At 37.7% G+C, this 19,833-nt stretch overlaps 1 protein-coding gene across 11 annotated transcripts in view; it reads right to left on the minus strand.

The window, feature by feature from the left end:
* NEK10 (NIMA related kinase 10) overlaps positions 1-19,833 on the minus strand; it is a 98,182-nt gene that overhangs the window by 44,302 nt on the left and 34,047 nt on the right. For 10 of the 11 annotated variants that reach the window (XM_044449414.1, XM_044449415.1, XM_044449412.1 and 7 more), the window contains 5 exons: positions 19,023-19,144; positions 18,349-18,451; positions 10,132-10,207; positions 4,593-4,722; positions 3,170-3,240 (listed from right to left, as the gene is read on the minus strand). In XM_044449414.1, coding sequence (XP_044305349.1) covers positions 3,170-3,240; positions 4,593-4,722; positions 10,132-10,207; positions 18,349-18,451; positions 19,023-19,144 — 502 coding nt within the window. Of the gene's footprint in view, positions 1-3,169; positions 3,241-4,592; positions 4,723-10,119; positions 10,208-18,348; positions 18,452-19,022; positions 19,145-19,833 lie in introns of those variants that run through there. The other variant, XM_044449422.1, reaches the window with a different exon arrangement.

Raw genomic sequence — 19,833 nt, forward strand, 5'->3', positions numbered from 1 at the left:
GACAGTTCTGATTGGAGATGCGGAGCAACTGGGCAACCATGCTGTGATGAGAATCCCATCTATGTTGTTTGTCAGGACCCTTGTTATAAATGAAAGGTGGGTAAAAGGTAGAGCAGTGTTCCTATCCACTGTAGAAGAAAAGCATCTTCCAGAGAATTCTGATGCACTTCAAATTGGGTGTTGCAGTTGGGACAAACTGCATTGTCTGTCAAAGTAACAAGAAAAACTGTCAGGACACCCCACCCTGAGAAAGTATATTCTCGGATCAGAGGGTACAGCTGCCACCTGAGAAGTCCATGTGGAATGACTCAGAACAACTGCCAGGCAATTGCTATCCCTGCAATATGGATGACAAAGAAATTTTCCACTGAATGCACCAATCTCATATCCACATGCTAAGCCAAGCAAGTAAACAATTTTGTATCACCTTGCTTGTGCTGCTAAAGTATCACAGTGGTGCTGCCTAGGACAACTTGGAAACATTATTGAGTGACTGTGGTCTCACTTGCCCAACACACCTGTGCTACCACTGAGAACCTGAGGGTAATTTATTTGATTCAGATATTTGGAATGGGTCAATAAATCTTGAAAGGTGGGAGAACCCTGGAGGGGTTCGCCAACAAATCAGAGTAGTGCCAGTAGTCAAGCATCCAAGGAGCAGATTTATGGATTCTCAGAAGGAAAGAAAAAATGGTCCTCTCTGTCAACTGGTAAAAATATGCCTTGTGTGAAAGCCCTTGCAAAGATTCAAGTATGAGTAAATTAAGCCAAAACTGTTGAAAGAGGAATGCACTTCCTTCTCCTGGGCTCTGTACATATTCTCCAGCTAGTTTCAACACTGGAGTCATGAACAATGGGGCCTTCCATGACTACTGAACAGTTCGTAACAGGGTCAGAAGATGTCAAAGTTGAGGAGGCAAAAGGACCCATTGCCGACAGCACATCTGAGGGAGTAAGAGGACCCATCAGGGCACCTCCATTGTCTCAAGATCTGCCTTTAGATATCTGCCCTGGAAGAAGAGAGTGCCTTTCTGTCAGTTGGAGCTTGCTCCAACGCTTAACACATTTACAGGGTCATATGGCCTGAAGGAAGCAAACAAGCTTCCAATTGTGGGGTGGGGGAGTCAAAGAAATCAATGATACTGAAAATGGAAAAGGAAAGATGACAGTAGACAACATGAATGAATAAAGCCTCCACACTGAGAGAAAACACACAGTCCAATAGACAAGGAGAAGCTCCTATGAGGCAACCACAATGGTGGTTGAGGAAAAATTGAAGGAATGGGCAGGAACCCACTAAGGATATTCATACTAGGATGGTGGTGAAGGGTTCCCAAAAAAATATCCCCAACTTTCCCAAAATGAAGCTCTGCACAGGCAGAGCCTGCATACGTGCGTTGAACACAGACCATGATGAAGAACCAGAACTTCAGTGCCAAATTGCCCCCTTGTGTGCCATTTAAAAGTTAGGAAAGTAAGATGACCAAAACAATTCTATTAATCTGTTCATCAGTAGGTAAGGGCTTTACATTTTTATTTATTAATATATTTTAACAGGAAAGGACAGATTCTGTTTTGAACTGGAGACTCCAAAACTTACTAAATTTTCACTTTAGGAATGCCCATTATGAGCAAAATCAAAGTAGTTATATATTTTTATTTTATATGATTAGTTTTCAGAACTAAACACACTACCACAATGTTTCTCATTTTCTGAACTAAGAAAGAGATGTTTCGATCTTTCAGATTATCAGTATTTATCTTATATTGTAGGTTGTCAGCAAAGTGCTGAAAAGATCACTTTTAATAACTGAATGGGATATTTTGGTGTTATATCAAGTAATAATGGAATCAGCCAATTACATGCTTCTATTAATATCATGCAAGATCATTACAGTTATACTAGATGCCTAAGAGTATTCTTTATGTCAAATTATGATAACAGTACCAAGTTGTCTTGAGTAAGTATTTGAACTTTGGCTATCTTCATCCCCTTATTTTTTGGCCATACTTATCTCCCTACTCATTTTCTTGACCAGTTCACCTTTCTGTTTCAAACTAGTCTACCTTATTGTTCCTCCTCCTCCCTCTAAACTGCTCTTTTTTCTTTCCTAGGCCCCTTATTTCCTTTACCAGTGCACCTTTACAAATCTGAGCAACACAATAAATGGCCGACAGAGTTGCTTAGGCCCGCAGAAAACAGCAGTGACATCAGAAAAGTAGTCAGTGACTTCAGCTCTCAGCCAGATCTGTTATGCCTAGGAACTTTTCCCATCTAAATGAGAAACTTCATTCAATTTTTTTAAAATGATAATCAAATCCTTCAAGTGAATGTGCATGCATATAAGCATGGCTAATAACCAATTTTATTTGCAGATCTGTTGACTGGATCACTAAATAGATCAGTAGCATTTGTTTCAAGCCAAATGTAAGGAAGATATTAATCTGATGGATTCTGTCATCTGTCCTCTTTGTATGTTCATTTTGCAGCAAAAGCTGACTAAATGCTTACAGGTAAATTAGCACAACCAACATGTATGGTTAGCTAATGCTTGGAAGGGCATCTGATGTTTTGAACAGGTCCACTGTTTCAGTAGTTAACTCTTAAAGTAACGATTTTTTACATTTTGTATTATTGTAATATTGTCTCATGGTTTTATTGCACATGATTCTCTTTAGGAACTACTGTAAACTGCTTACAAAGCTTCAGCTATTGGCATTACTGAAGTTAAATAAATAAGTAAATTAATCTTCTGTACTAACAAGGGTACTTTTGTTTGGAATTCCTGACAGCCATTCCCTCTATACAAGACATTCCACTATGCCATCATGTTTTCTCACCGGTTTTTAACTGAGCATGCATAACCTTGGGGAGATCTTGTTAGCATTTAATTTAAAAAAATGTTCCCCTGAGTGTGCTGAGATCATCATCTTGTTGCTAAGTGCTACATCTGGCTCTAATCCTATCAGCACCTACCACCTGATTTTTCTATGAGAGAAAGAATAACAGTATTATTAATCTCACACTTCTCCATGTACCTTATTTCAGATGAAACACATGGCTATTAACCTAGAGGTCCACATGTTCTCCAGTGTGCATAAGTGTCCCTTCTATTTTAATTATTTATTTCATTCTATACCAGACAATTGTACCTACCCAAGCACTCACCTTTTAACAATAGCTGGTATTTTTTCAGAATAGGCGTCATCTGGAACTGGCTCATATGCAGCTTCTACTATCTGGAAAAGAAATATTTTGCTGTAAAAATAGAAAAATATTGGATTGGATCCAGACTAAGTCATGCTTAAAATAGGTCCATTAAAACCATTGGGCCACTTAATCACAACTAAGTCTGGCTCCAATTCCATGCACATGTTTCATGCCCTAGATATCTGTTTCGCTTTCAGTAGCATGACATATTGTATACTTGGTGTACCTTCACAAGGTTCCTATATCACTTACATTCAATGTACATACATTTCCCATACACAGTATACCTGAATATAAGGGATTTCCTACAAGAAAGCATCTAGAATACTCAGACAAATTTATCAGAAGCATTAACAATCTTATTTGAATCTGAAGAAACTATTATTCATATACCCATATGTTTAGCAGTACAGTAGTCCTCCGAAATTTGCAGGGGTTACGTTCCTAAAGCACCCGTGAATTGTAAAAAAATATGAATTTGGTGCCGGCAATGGGCGCTGACCACCAAGGCAGTGCGGGCGGGAGGCACGGGGCGGGTGCATGTGCGTGGTGAAGCGGGGGCAAGCACACGCAGAGATCATTTTCTCAGAGCAAGTCCAAACTCAGAGAAAACAATCTCCTTGCGAGTAAGCCACCGCATGGTGAGGTGTCGGCTTACTTGCAAGGAGATTGGCTTGGACTCACTCGGAAAAAAATCCCGTGAAAGACTGAGGCCACGAACACTGAACCGCAACTTCATGGGGGTATACTGTATTCAGTAAGTATTTACTGGTTAAAAACTACAAATTGATAACCACCAATACCTTTTTATTGTTTTAGAAAGTTATTCAGAATTTGATTTTAAGCCCTTCAAGAAGTTTTCTACATTTTGCAAATTCTGATTGCCAGTCTAGATCTATAAAAACCTTTTATGGACCTCACAGAAACAGAGAATATTTAATTAGCTCATAAAGAGTAATAGCTCAGTGAATGATGGAAATGCCTGATGTGAAGTCATGTTCCAATTTAGCTATCCATAGACAATGCATACACAAAAATAAAGGAGGAAGAGATGATGCACTGTGGATGGTGAGGCAGCAAAGAGTATTTTAAAAATAATAATGCAAGGAAGAATGGCAAGGTTTGTAGACACTAGTACTGCATACTATCCAGTGTTTCACTTCTAAAGCCAGTGCAGGATTGCAGGAGGATCCTTCACTGTAACACAGGGGAACTAGGTCCATTCTCTATGCCAAAACAGCAGTCATCAGAATTGTTTCTCTGGCATTGCTGTAAAGACCCATTTTTCAGACTTCCACAACCAAAACAGGATGAAAGGGGCATTCAGAAAACACATGCATACAAGTTAAGGTATCTAGTTTTTTCTAGAAAATTCACATACTTTAGTTGCTAAGGAGAGCATGTTGGTACTGTAAAATGGAGGATTGAGAGTTGCCATCTGATAGAGGATGCATCCTGCAGCCCAGACATCAGCCTTCTCACCATATGGCTCACTCTTGACTACTTCAGGGCTACAGAAACAAAAGCAACATTCAATGATATAGAAGTAAAAGTCACAGAATGATCCTTCAGGAAATGAAGAGCTAGAGTAACAGTAACACAAAGATGTATTTAAGGAAAAAAGAAACAATTCAGTTTGTGATAAAATTTTCATTAGCACATCAAAATGCCTATGGTTATAAACACAAATGTGGTATCACACTATGAGCTTAAGCAAATATCCATATCTGTCTGAAAAGATGCAATCTAGAAAAATCTATGAAACTGTTAAAAATCCCCCACCAAAACAGAGGGTACTGAAATGTTAAATAGACTGGAGTCAAGTATATTTTCTTTCTTTACTTATCTAAAATGTGGACATGATTCACCTGCTTCTTGATCCATCCACAAGCCAGTACAAAAAATAATGAAAAGCTGCAGTATGTTAGTAACTTTATTCAGACCAAACAACAAGTCTTTCTTCACAAAGTTATTAACAGCTGTAATCACTTTTGTTTCTATCACAGCACTGAGATCGGAACTCTACAAAAGGCTCTTCCATTCCTGCTTTTCTGGTATACAACCTCTAGGTGGAGCTGTGCTATAACCAGATAGTGCAAATACATAAGAAGAAAATGTGTAATTTTCCCATTGTAATTTAATATCTCATTCTACACATTCAAAAAAGCGGAGTGGGATGCTCTGGAAAAATAGAAGAGAAACTGGAAGATCAAAATGTCATCTGAGAACCCTTTAAAAACCCATAAGTAAAGTACCATGAGTGCACAGTAAAAGACTCATGTAGAAAAGTCCAAAATATTATAAGAGAATTCTTCAGGAAAGACAGGGAATTCTTTCATGATGCAGAATGAGATACTGAAATGTGAGGGGTTCAATTCTTAATGGAAAAATGTAGGGTGCATGCAACATAGCCCAAATTAGCCTTTACCCCATTTAAGGACACACTTCCTCCATTTTGGATTTCTCACACTGAAAAATCTTTATCTGAAAATAAAAATAGAATTTGAGAATATCTACTCAGTGTGGATACCACCTAGAGTTATTACACAAACTGTATACAAAGATCACAACTGCCACAAAATAAGATTCATGGTAGGCTGAAATGGGTTTTGTCACTAAAGTGGCAGGTGTGCAGTTAACATATGAATGTAGCATTAAATATCTAAGTTTGAGTTTGCAAACATTATATTCCTATTAATCACTGTTCTTTAAGCTTTCAATCCCACATCTTGTCTTCAAGAAGAAAGATTTCCTCTTTATTCTAGTTAAAATATATTACTGAATCCGCTGTTTAAAAAATAGTTATAGCAAGAGCAAAAGTCAGAGTAGCTGAATATGCTTCAATTTCATTTGTCGTTTTTCTTTTTAACAGATTGACTATGCTCTGTTCTCTTTGAAAGGATTCAGCATTTGCTCCTCTATGCCAAAATTTATTTTTTATTTAATAACAGTTCTTCTTGCATACTATCTTCCATCTTAAAATGAAAAAGGTAGCTAAACAAAAAGTTACAGCAGTGCATCAGATAATTTTATCCTTCATGCATTTGTGGGAAATTTAAATTGATGAAAACAACTTAGAACTAAAGAATGTATATAAATAATACAATTCAAGTGAAAATAAATAAGTTGGTCTCCCTTTAAATCTACGTCACAATGCTATTTATCTTACTGATTCATTTTCACAGAAACTTCCATGATTCTTTATGTTTTCATTTCCAGTGTTAGTCTGTTAATATTTTATTACAATATTTATGCATGTTTAATTTTAATAAGAATATAGAGAATGTTTTTCTGAGCTGAATCTTGATGGGCTGATTGACAGTATCCTACTTATTTTCATACTGCCTTACAAGGATTAGCTTATGTAAATATCAGTTTTCAACAGATGATTCTCTGTGCAAAGGTCACAATAAAAGTGACTACTGTTTGAGTGATATATTGGTAAAACAGAATCTTTATGAAGCCTGAGAATGTTAAAGGCTGAAAGAAGTTAACCCAGATTGAATAGCCATGTTGAAGAGCTTTCTATCAGGTCTATCTTTCTTTCAGATGCCAAGAATTAGTGCCCTGGGCCTGAAAGCACTAATCTGCAAGTATCACATATATACTACTATGCTGAACAAATGACAAACTATTGTCCTATCTCCATTTTCTATTTGGCTTGCTGATTCCATACGGCTGTCTCTTTTCTGAGTTTCAAACATCTCTTTATATTCTATTCCTCTTATTATTGTGGCCAATTTTAACTCTTCATTATTATCAGGATCTTGATCTATCTTCGCAAAGATTGCATTTTCTTTATTACACAATAACTGAGGCTCTTGGGGAAAATCGTAAAATGCAACTTAATATAAAGGGTAAACAAGGAAAACAAAAAGGTAAAGCCAAAGAATAGCAGCAGCTCAGGATCTTAAATGCAGTAACATCACTTTAAAAAAAACTGAACTAAAAACTCTGCAAGAATTTTAAAAAAGGTCATTTACCTAACACTGAAAAATCACAGGCCAGATGCTGGACAAGTCTCTTCAAAACTGAGGCACCACCTCTGAAAAAGCAGAGGCTTTTTGAAAATTTTCATGTCCCCTGCCTATCATCCTAGTCACACCTTTGACCATTATTATCTTCTTCCAGTTAGGTATCTCAGCTATATTTCTTCTTCCACCCTTTTCCCTCTTCCTGAAGGCAATGGACTGGATCCAAACAAAATTAATTGCACTTAAGTCTTATTGAAATCAATGGGATTTAAATCAACCTTGTTTAACTCCTAAATTTCAATAGAATCATATTCTGAATTCTAGCCTTTCCTTTTTTGATTGCCAATCAATAAATGTGCATTTATTTTCTTCTTGCATTATTTTCTTTTAGTCATTTTTCTGTGTTGTTCTTTTTCCTGTTCTGCATTTTCACTTGTCTCCTCCTACACTTGGGTGCAGTTATAGGCTTCCACCACACCCTGCAACATAAATACACCTCACACTGCAATCTGACTCCCCAGTATATTTTGTCCTACCTAAAGTAACAACAACTACCACTACTCCCCTTACAACCTACTCAAATGACCTGTGGGATGCTTCTTTCAAGTGGTACGAAGCCAAAGGCCACATAGATGAGAGTGTAGAACCACTGGGTCAAAACCACTGCTCCTGGGGGTCTTCCCATATAGCCCCACACCTTTCCCCAACCACAAATTGTGTGTTGACTTCTGAGATTTTGTACAGGTTTTCCCATTTTGAAAAATTGAAATTTCCATTCCAAGGCTTAGTCAGTGTCAGCTAGAAAATGCTGACATTTTGGCTATGTCCCTTCTGCCTTTGGTCCTGCCCATCATAAGAATACTGTCCCTAAGAGCTTCTCCAAAATGGCATTTGGTCCTCAGGCTGAAAGAATTTTGGAACCTACAACTTAAACTTTATTTTACTAAAGCAGAATCCTTCTCCCTAATTATGCATGTATTCAGCATATTTAAAGAATACTTCAGCTCTACATATCATTATCAGATGCTCTGGTGGTCAGATTATGGCCATGCATGTTTCTTTTAGTCTGAAGGAATTTAAATATGGTGTGCTACAGAATTCTGTCTTCTACTATCCATGAACCAGATGACTGTTTCTATTCAGTAGATATATTTTATACTTCACTAAACTGCAGGATGACATTCCTTAGAAAGTAACACTAAGTGAAACAGAACATTCAACATTCAGTTCCCCTTTGAATCACAGAAGATTCAAAATAGAGAGTGATGCTTCATATGTGAGTATTTCCAAAACTGGTCAGCCATCAAACAGTGTATAGAGTGACATTTTCCTAACAGTTAAAGCCTAACATTTGCTGAACACAAAAAGTAAAGATTTTGACATGACTGAACATTTTAAAAAATAAAGACATCACAGTAGCAGAGAATAGTAAGAAAAGAATAAAATAAACAGGGTAAAATATAGCAAAATTCCTACATCATCTCCTTTATGGTCTTCCATTCAACAGAGCTGAAAAACTCCCATTTTAGTTCCATCCTGGAGTGTCTACTTTTTTGGTGTTACTGAATCTTAGATTTTCCAACTATCATGAATATAACCCTGAAACCTCTTCTCAGAGGATCCCAACTCCTTGTCTTCAGAGATGAAGGCTCTGGAGTTACTAGTTCAGGGAGCACATTCTATTACCCAAGCCATCATGAGGTATCCTCCTCCTCAGGACTCAGTTCTCCAGAAAAACCCCAAGGGCCAGCTCCCCGACAATCAGAGGAGGTTTCATTACCATCTCCCAATTCTGAATATTTAAGTTATAAGAAAACTAACATGCTACTGTCACTCCCACATTGTCTCTTAAAGGGGCCTGACTGCAACAAAGCCTCAGTCAGCATGGAGGCAGGACCAATCAGTGAATGAATTCAACATCACTCGTATTACACCTCAGTTGCAGTATCACAGAGATCACCCTGTGTAGTTCCCAGCTCCAGCATCACTAAGAGCTTTTGATGATGCTAGCTTCTTTTCATCTTGCTTCCTGAAAAATCTGATCCAACATGTAGTTGTTAGGAATGGGTTGGGCTAAAGGCAGAGGTGGAGGGGATGAATAAAACACACAAAATACTGCCACATTTTAGCTTAAAGCTCTTACTGTCAGTGGCCAATACTTAGGACAGACATCCTAACTTCTTCGAATGAAAAAAAAAAAAACTGTTCAAAACTTGAGAAACCTCCAAATGATCACAGATCAGGACAGGGAAAAGGGACATGGCCATCTGGAGAATCCAGGAGGACCAGCCTGGGACCCTAGAAGGATTGTATTTAGGCCCTGAAGCTGAATTTCTTCACTCTTTTGTAGGTGGTTGGTGGATGGAAACAAGGATCAAATAATAGACAGGAGGAGGAACTGGTAGCCAAGAGAATGAAATGAACCAACACATCAATAGCTTATCTTTATGGCAACAGTGTCACACACATTCCCATTAGTTTAGTGGATATTTAATTACTAATAATTCAATTTCTGCCTAGATGCAGAATAACAGTTAAGGTATTTACTGGTGCTCAAAATGGTATTCTAGCAAATGTTTAAATTTGGAAGTTTTGGAAAGTGTAAATGGACTAAGTACAGGGTTGTTCTTGAAATATGGGTTATCATGTTGTCTGAATGCAGCTGTGTTAATAATATCAGCCTGCTTTGTTAACCATGATCAACCCATTAAAAATCCAATTATTTTTGTTGGGTTGCAAACTGTGGATTGTCCTTCATTAGTGAGCTATGGTTTGTTACTATGGCAGGGTTCAGACAACACAATCCGTAATTCAACCACTGAGCATACATTACCATGTTTGAACCCAGTCAAGTATCTTCTAACCAACAACATAAGAGCAACTTCCAGGACATTTGTGTTGAAGACAAAGCACACCTCCAAGCTTCAGAAGTACCTTTTCTCTTACCAGGAGTAAAGAATAGTTCCAACAATTGAAGTGAGCTTGCTATTTTCCTGTTTTTGCTTTGCAAGACCAAAATCAGCTGGAAGAAAAAAAATGCAAATCAACTGCTCTATGAAAACTTTCAGTTGAGAATTATTTTAAGAGTGATAACACTGTGGTAGGAAGCATTATCCTCTTGCCATTTTTACAGTATCACACAGCGCACCATACTATTTCCTCATTACCCACATTTGCTTTTGCTCTTAATGAAAAATATTACAATCAGATCTTATTGTTTTTAGACAAAGGAATGTCAGATTAGCTATGTCAGTATCCTCCATTTTGATGGTCTATGCTGCCAGGATGAAAACGAAGCACAAAGTTTAAATATGAATCAAAATCAATTTATGAAGATTAGACTGAAAAGTTGCCAAGCCCAACAACATACTAACTATAGAAACACTTACCTAAGCAACTTTTGACTTTAATCTAAGCTTTATCAGTTACTGTTTTTGGCAACAGTTGAAAGGCAGTAATTCCCTGAAGCTAAATCCTAGGGCAATATAGTAAGTGTAATCTTTGAAAAGGTCACTTTTAAATCTTTTAATTGTCAGCATACTATTATATTTCAACTCTTTTCTTCGGCCAAAGTATTAAAATTAGCTGTGTCAGGAGATGGAAGAGATTGAGAGACCAGAAAGCTGGGGAAGATATATGTATTACTTTTCCATGTTCAATAGACTGACCCTCACTGTGACCTGGTTTGGACATGATGCTAATCCATACGTTATTTAACCAAAGGATGTTGAATTCTAAGTACTTGTGACGTATAAAACCAGTTGTGTTAACAAACCATAGTTTGTTTTCTGTGATCAGCCCAGAAAGAGAATCCATTGTTTGTTGTTGCGTTGTGAACACAGAACTATGGCTTATTATGAGTGAACACACAACTGCTTCACCAGGCTACAGAAGAGGCAGGCAATAGTGATTAAAATCAAATGAACAAAAATCCAGCATCCAGCCTTTCTAAATGCTGTACAACATTGCAAATACATATGGGATACAGGAAGGAAGTGGGCAAAGGAGGAGGGAAACAAATCAAAAGCCAACCACAGTTTATTTGATTATCTGCCAGGCAAGTCCTAGGTAGAACAATAAACTATTCATTATCCATGGATTAAATGAACTATGAATTAGCATCATGTGCAAAGCAGGTCAACATAGTTACCCCTCCAAGGGTGCAATCCTATGCATACTGTTTGGAAGCAAACCCCATTGGAGAACAGCACTGGAATTAATGACCATGTTCGATGCATAAGAACGAGACACTATTATCTGTATTTAGAAAGAGAATGTGGAAATGTAAGGCTATGAACAATATAACAAATTTTAAAAAATAAGAGTGTGGGTTATGTAGCAGAACTGCTGTTTTCTTTCTGTCCTGATAGTCTCCAAGCCCTCAAACAACCATTACACTTAGTTCAACTTAGCAGTAACCTATTAATTAATCATTTTACACACTAAGTAAAATATACTTAGTGACATGCATATTTGGTTTTTAAAAGTCAAAATGGCAAGCCCTAATTCTGCATTGGAGATCATTTTTGTTTTCAATGACACACACAATTGGATATGGAGACAGAAAAATGGAACTTGCTGCCCAGTGCAACTATTTCACAGTGTATCATAGCAGAGATGACCTGGCTTATGCTTAAATTCACAGCAGAATCAAAGTCATCATAATACTGTTATTCTGTTATGCCATTTATGTCTCTATCCAGTTGTTAAACTCATTAATTATCAATAGCAATGGACATTTCACCAAACAGATTAAAGTACCCTCAGTGTGCAATATTAAGTATATGGGAGGGGGCAAGAACAGGAGTGAAACTAAAAAAAATATTCAAGAGGAACCAACTGTGATCCCTTTGATGCAGATACCTCCAGCCAAGTAGGTGTTAATTATTTCAGTACTGTAATGGTCCCCTACATTCCCTTTAACCACTCTCTGATTATTCTAACAGTGTGATCATGTTGCTGCATTTTTGGCTTAGAAAAGCCAAATCAAAAGTTGTGTATCGCTTTGCCTTGGTTGCTCTTGTGAGAAGAGACAGGGCTCTGTGATGTACACAGCTGTCAAATGCTGTGTTTTTTCGGCCTTTCATCTGCAAGCATAAACAATTTTTATTTACAGTTGTGTTTAGGCCAAAGGACCCTCTCCAAGAGCTAGCTTATTGACCCAATTAGAGCCAACTGAAACATTTAAAGATCATGTGGTGTAACCCTCTCTTGGAACTGTACACAAATGATCACTTGTTAACAGCTGCCTGCATGCACAAAGCTTTCCCTTCTCCCTAAAGAGCAAGCTCTCCATATGCACGGCCATTTTGATATGGTGTACTTTCAAACAAATAATTCTTTCCAGTGCTATATGACATGGTACAATGCTTCAAGAATGTGTCGCATAAATGACTGCATAAACCCTACCCTTAACGACAGTCTAGAAATAATTTTAAATACATTTATATAAAAGAATGACAATGAAGGCCTATACTAGAACAAGACCTTCAAACACAAGCAAGGGTTAAGTAAAATTAAGAGTTAAAAATAAATTTCTGCAGAGACATTTAAAGGCATTTGTGAATTTGAACCTTTTATAGAAATAATAAAGGAATACCACTTGTAACTGTTTTTCCACAATCCTTATACCATCATCTAACATTGATGTCACATGCTATCCTAATCTCAGAAAGGCTTTTTTGCTGGTTAGGGCTGAACAGTTTAAATGGTTTGAAACTCTGAATATATTTTTACTTCCCTGAATATGTAATGCATAACAATATTTAAATGTTATTCTACTCTAGAATGAGCTCTGCATGTTTCAACTAATGGACTAATACCAACCCAGACACAGTGGAAGCTGAAATAGCTTCGCTATCTTGAGATCTTTCTACGGTATTTCCCTCCTTGCTGATGTTTTTCAAGAGCTATTCTGAACATTCCATTCCTCTACTGGAAAAGTTGAATTAGCAGGGAGAGAAGTCTCTAAATACAATCCAAGAGCACCATGCAGTGGCTGTATTCTTTAGTACAGCTTGGTTCCTGTTTAAACTGCTCCTTTAGCAATATTACACTGCAATGATGTTTTAATGCAGAAACGGGCAGAAATGTATGTTAGTTTTTCATGTAGAAAATGTTAGCTTTTCATTTTCCACTCTGTTGACACATTCTAAAGAGTTATAACAATATCACCTCCCCTGAACACTAAACTGTTATGGTTACAGGATTCTCATCTGGTATATATATTTGTTTATAATTATTAGGATTTTAATTTATCTAATTTAAGTATCAACATGGGTGTCTTTTCTGTGGTGCAATGTAAAATGGTTGTTCCAAGCAGCAAATTCCAGAGGCATGGAGGATGTATATGAGTTCAGTTTACTGGCTTGGTGACATTTTATCCAAACTGGAAACTATGACTTGACTTGTTGACTTCAGGACAAGTTAAGATAATAAAAACCACCCTCAAACCCTGGCTTTATAATATTGCTTGTTTCAAAGCCAGTTAAGATAGTTTCCTATTTCAGATGAAAAGGTAACTGCAGTTAGAAATTTCTTGGTTTAATTGCTCATATCATGAAGGGATGAGTGAAGGGACCATGCATGCAGGCAAAAGGCCTGTGTATATATATACTTTAGCTTCAATATATACTTTAGCTTCAAATGCCTCAAAGAGATGAAAAGTACACACCTTGAAGGATAGATGGGCTTAAAATGGAATAAACAAAATAAGAAGGTTGGTCATCTGGTCCAACCTCATTCTTAAGGTAGGCAGGTAAATATGCCAACTTACTAAGGTACACACTGTAACAGTTACATTATCTACCCTGTGGGAAAGAAGATGGGCCAAGGCAGACAGGAGCAGGGAAAGGGATCACCAGGGTTTGCTCTAATTGCTTTGTCTCCCACCCACTGCCAATCCCAGAACTGGAAATGGTAAGCAAGGTAATTCCACCAATGCTGCAGAAAGTCTACTTAATTTGTTCCCCTCTCCTCATCCCATTTTCCTTGTATTTCATATCTGTTTTATACTGTGTGCCTGGGAACAGGGACTACCTTCTTTAATTATAGCCAGGGCTTTTTTTGTCATAGAACGCACCGGAAGGGCATTCCGACACCTTTTTTCGATGGATTTTTCCACGTGATTTTGAATCGCACTGTCGGGCGTAGCAGGTCAGCGACAAAATAATTAAAATAGTGAATGCGCTGCTTGTGTGTCTGTGCTGGTTGTGATGGCGCTGCTCGGTTTTTGATGCTGCTCAGCTTGTGATTGGTTGTGCGGTCGTGCGCTGAGTGCTTACTGCAGGCGGCAACCATTATGTTTCATTACACAGTGTTGGTGTGTGTAGCATGACTGGCTATGTGCAAAAGTTGGTGAATTGAAAATCTTTTTTTAAGTTTTAGTGTAAAAGTGTGACCCCAAATTTAAAAATGAAAAAAATTACTGATTACTTCTCAGCCACTGGTCCTGCTAATAAAAGATTAACAAGATGTGAGTTCCTGCACCTTTTTTTTTTTTTTTTAACAAAAAAAGCACTGCTTACAGCCATATTGCTAGGGCTCCAAGAGCCCTTTTTTGACTGAGAACTGGGATAAAAATACTTTAAATAAATAATCATCACCAACAGAAAATAGCTGTGTATCATCTCTTCACTGAATTCTAAACAGTGTATAGGGTCTCCAGAATAAATTTAGAAAGCCTAATATTCAAGACAATCTACCTGAACAGCTACTGACAGTTGACCTTGTGTAGCCAAATGAAAAGTGCGTATAGTCAAGGCTATGGTTTTCCCAGTTGCAATGTATGGCTGTGAAAGCTGGACCATAAGGAAGGCTGAGCGCCAAAGGATTGAGGCCTTTGAATTGTGGTGCTGGAGCAGGCTCGTGCAAGTCCCTTGGACCGCAAGGCAATCAAACTGGACAGTGCTATAGGAGATCAACCCTGACTGCTCTTTAGAAGGCCAGACACTGAAGATGAAACTCAAATACTTTGGCCACCTAATGAGAAGGAAGGACTCCCTGGAGAAGAGTCTAATGCTGGGAACAATAGATGGCAAAAGACGAAGGGGACGGCAGAGGATGAGGCGGCTAGATGGAGTCACTGAAGCAGTTGGTGTGAGCTTGAGTGGACTTCGGGGGACGGTGGAGGACAGGAAGGCCTGGAGGAATGTTGTCCATGGGGTCACGATGGGTCGGACATGACTTCGCGACTAACAACAACAAGCCAAATGAAGGAGCGCATTGGTTAAGATGCTGATGGATAGCTTATAGCTTAATCATCATGGAAGGAGCCTGCACGTTCATTGACATCTAAAATAAAATATTGCAACATCCACACAGTGTGCTGTGCTAGAACACATACAATTATGTCAAATCCAGCCTACTGGATTTTATGTTCCGTCTGAGGATGTAGAAGACAAGATGAAGCATTCCAAGAACAGTTGAATCTCACTTTTTTTTTTTTTTTTTGCTATTCATGTTATAACATCTTGTCTTTCAAAATGTTTTGCAATAAATGAGCAGTTACTTAAACACAGGCTCAGAAGCTTATAATCACACTGTTTAATTATTCATTAGGCCTAATTGAGAAATGGAAACATTAGGAAAGCTCTTCTGCCCCAAAGGAAATGAAACAAAGCTTTCTCTACCCCTCAAGTCACTGTAGTGTTTATTTGTTCTTCATCTAAGACATCATTATTATAGCCCACTAAACTAAATTGGGCTACCATCTTTCAAAGATAAATAGCCTACTATTCCTACAACAAATTAATTGAAAGAATTATTAGGTTCCCAAATAGCAACAACAGTGAGGATTAGCCCACTCTCCTTCTTTTCACTTAATTAAATGCCATCAGATAACAGTAGTACTTTCATGTAGACAGGATACACTCCAGACAAAATGAATATGAGCTCAGTCATATTCTACTTATATTCATGAACAGATATTCAAATGCATTGAACGTTGGGTGAATGTTAGCAACTGCACAGTATTTCAGGAAAGATTTGCTTAACTGACCACAGCCTACACCATCCCTACTTAGATAACTATTTGCCAAATACTAATACAATTAGCACAAAACTGACGTCAGCCTGGCTAACTGCAGGGGAATTTTAGCTCTTTAAAAAGCGGACTAATGATGCAATCTTTTCCATGTATAGACCACCACCATCTACAACGCCCAGCCTTCTCTAACTGAGTTGCAGAACATTTTTCTGCCCAAACATGTCAAGGATTGCACCTGGAGTGTTAAATGAAGAATGACAACAAATGATTTTGGCTGATGTTCTAGGTACAGAAGGAGAGTGACATGCCAGACCATTGCTAGAATTTCTCCAAAAAAAAGTTTCAATGAGGCTTTTATACAAACAAGTTTTCTATTTTTTATGCAAGTTGAATAAGGTGTTCTTATTTGTATATCTATTAATGTTTTTATTTGTATATCTGTTAATGCACCAATAAAAGATTTTATAAGTGTTGTTTAAAGGATATTTTAGTTGTTTTGTTTTGGCATTTTAATGGAAATTGTTCTTAGATATTTGATAGAAGAAAATTATTAAAACATGAAACTAAGTCACTGGATATTTTTTTAGAGAAAAGTGACAAAGAAATAATAATAACGGCAATAATAATAAGAACTACAATAATATACATGGTTCATACATTTGTGTGAGGTGCACACACCATCTAATACTATATAGTACACACCACTATTGATTGGTTGGGTTCAGTGGGGTTTATTGGGGTCTTCTGAGCAAAGCACTGAGGAGTTGGTCAAACCTGACCATTATTTGTATACCACATTTTTCCTTAATTCCTTGTGGAATTCACAAAAACAGTCTTTTATAATAGAATATTAACTCAAATTATAATTCATTTAAAACAAAATTTAGGTGTAAGACATGCCAATTGGTCAGTTAACAATATCTAGTACTAATTAGATCAACATACTCACATTCAACAATTCAATAAATATATCACACTAACAGTTAAATACTTCATCCACATTCAACCCACAGAAAAGAAAGAAAATGCCTCTGCCTGCTCTGTAAGACATGTCAAACAACTCATCCTGAGGAAAGAAAAAGGCATCCACCAATGAAGGTTCTGTCTCTTGAGCGGAAAGGGCATTCTCATCTTCCCAGTAACTGCCCTACTGGCAGTCTCGTGGCAACAGAGCCCCAGTGGAGGGGAGAGGGGCAAAGCCTCTCCCTGGGAGATGCCTGCAAGTTGCCCTAAAGACAACACAATACATTCCTACACAAAGGTAGCAGTAATTCCTTTGTGTGGGCTGGTCATGTGGTAAGGCAGGAGGAAACAGCCAGCTGGTGATGGCAAACAGAGAGTCTCTCCTCACTTTATCTAGAGGGAGCAAACATTGCAACCAGCCCCACCACTTCTTTTGTGCAAACTGTGATTAAATCATTAACCAGTTTCCTGTTTTGTTTAAGGTGGTCATCTATGGTTTATCAATTTTGGGACAGGGCAGAATATATGTCAGTGTCAACCTATGCTTTAATATCTTGGTTTCTTCAAAAGCTGGTAACCATAGACAAATTAGAAGCTTGCAAGGCCTGACTGCTTGTACCACACTGGATGAATAAAGAGGTTCATTTCTCAGCTTACTAAATTAAAGGAAGCTATGATAATACAACATATATTAGTGGGTGTGCCTCTTCCACCTCTAGAACAAAACCCTGATGTTTGGACATAACACCGAAATAAAATGTATGGACCTAGACCAAATTCATGCAGTTGACTATAAGATTTTGATTCAAAGGAAGAGCAGCATATAAATATGACAAATGAAAATACACTGTGGCAAATCTCCATGTTATGCAGAATGTTTCCTTTCACAGGAAAAAAGGAAACATCTGGAATAGAAGTATACCACAAGTATTTAATACAAAACAAAAGTGAACCATGAACAAGTGACAAATAGTGGAAGAATTTAAACAACATTTTGATAACTCTGCAGAAAAGATACTAATTTCCTTAGATACAGAGGTATATATAGCATACACACATGCAAACAATATTGTATTATCTGGAAATAAAAGATTTCATTTGTGAATATGCATTAGAAATTGTGGTTTTCAATTTCAAACTAATATACAAGATTTCATTTTGACAATAAATTTCATTCTACTGAAACTTCAGAATGTTACAAACTTAAAACTTACTGATAGTTACTCTGTCTTTATCTCCCAGCATAATATTGTTTGGAGTAAGGTCTCGATGCACAATTCTCTTCTCTTTGTGCAAATACCGAAGAGCTAAACACAGCTTTAAAATAAAGTAAAGGTTACTGCAAATGAAAAGTTATGTATCAACAAGTAAAGATTCAGTAAATGCTGGCACTGAAAAAGAATGTGCTTTACGTGTATATTACAAGAAAAGCTGACCCAGACAAAATATTTTGTATCCTTCATAAATCTCATTAATATTCTGTAACAAAGTGTCCCAGTCACATAATTGGTTTGCACAGTCCCTTATAGCACTTTACCAAGGATGCAGACTGGGCTAGTGGTAACGTACTGCAGGGAAGATAGACATGCTTCCAGTAGGCTGCTGTGACGCTATACATTTTTTAAAGAGGAAACCAGATGTGTACTCTACATTTATTGTCAGTGTATTCTATCACCTAGAAAGATCCTGTTTGAACTAGTGACATTTAGTTACTATTGGTACTATTTATATGAACTGTGGTACTATTTAGTACTGTGGTACTATTTATATGAACCTATTGATGTGCTTGGTGAATAAGAGGATAAGAGGACAGAGCTCCCTGCTGCATAAGGGTAAACCAATCATTATCCCAGAACCAGAAACTATACAAATTAATGATGGTTCTTACTTGAATGAATATATTCCATATTCTGTCTTCGGTAAAGTGTTGCTGCTTTTCCTTCAATGAATGGAAGTGTTCGCCCAGTGGTGCTCCTTCTATGAGCTCCATGACAACATACAACCTGTCATCTGTACATACAAAATGAAAAAATAGTAGCAATGCAATAATCCATTTTGTGCCCACTGGCTGGTCAGGGGATGTTATCCTGGTATACCTTCTGGGAATGTTGAAATCCACTGTGATAAATGGTTTCTAAGGCTGGATTAATTAGTCTATCACTACTCTGACATGAACATAACAGCATAGGGTTCTTTGCCCTTAGAAGGGACAAGGGCAAACCACTCTTGCCCAGTCTGGTGATCTCCAATGTTCATGAGCCCCTGTCAGTATAGCCAATGCTGAGGAATGCTGGTAGTCAAAAACATCTGGAAAGCATCTGGAGGTTAGGGAATGCTCAGGATTCTAGCCTCCAATGCAAGGATGATCCCATTGCATTTAATCAAGATTCAGAGGAAAATAGAATCATTTACACCTGTTCAGTAGCTAGGTCTACTGAATTCAATGAGATTACGCCTTGGATAGTGTTCAGTGGAGACTAAACTCAGTGAGGATTACTGCTAGGTATGTATTGTGGTCTGGCACTCAATCAACTTATTCTAGGGCCCTAATCACAATACAAACTTATTGATGATGACAGAAAAGGCTTGGGTCATCCTTATGGATCCCGATTGAATTGGGATGGATCCCGATTGTATTGGTCCGCCCCCGGAGCCGGATGGATCCTGATGGATTCCTGGAAGCTCTGGGGGATTTTCCG

Source organism: Varanus komodoensis, unplaced genomic scaffold, assembly GCF_004798865.1.
Source record: "Varanus komodoensis strain SLA01 unplaced genomic scaffold, ASM479886v1 scaffold58, whole genome shotgun sequence".
NCBI lineage: Eukaryota > Metazoa > Chordata > Lepidosauria > Squamata > Varanidae > Varanus > Varanus komodoensis.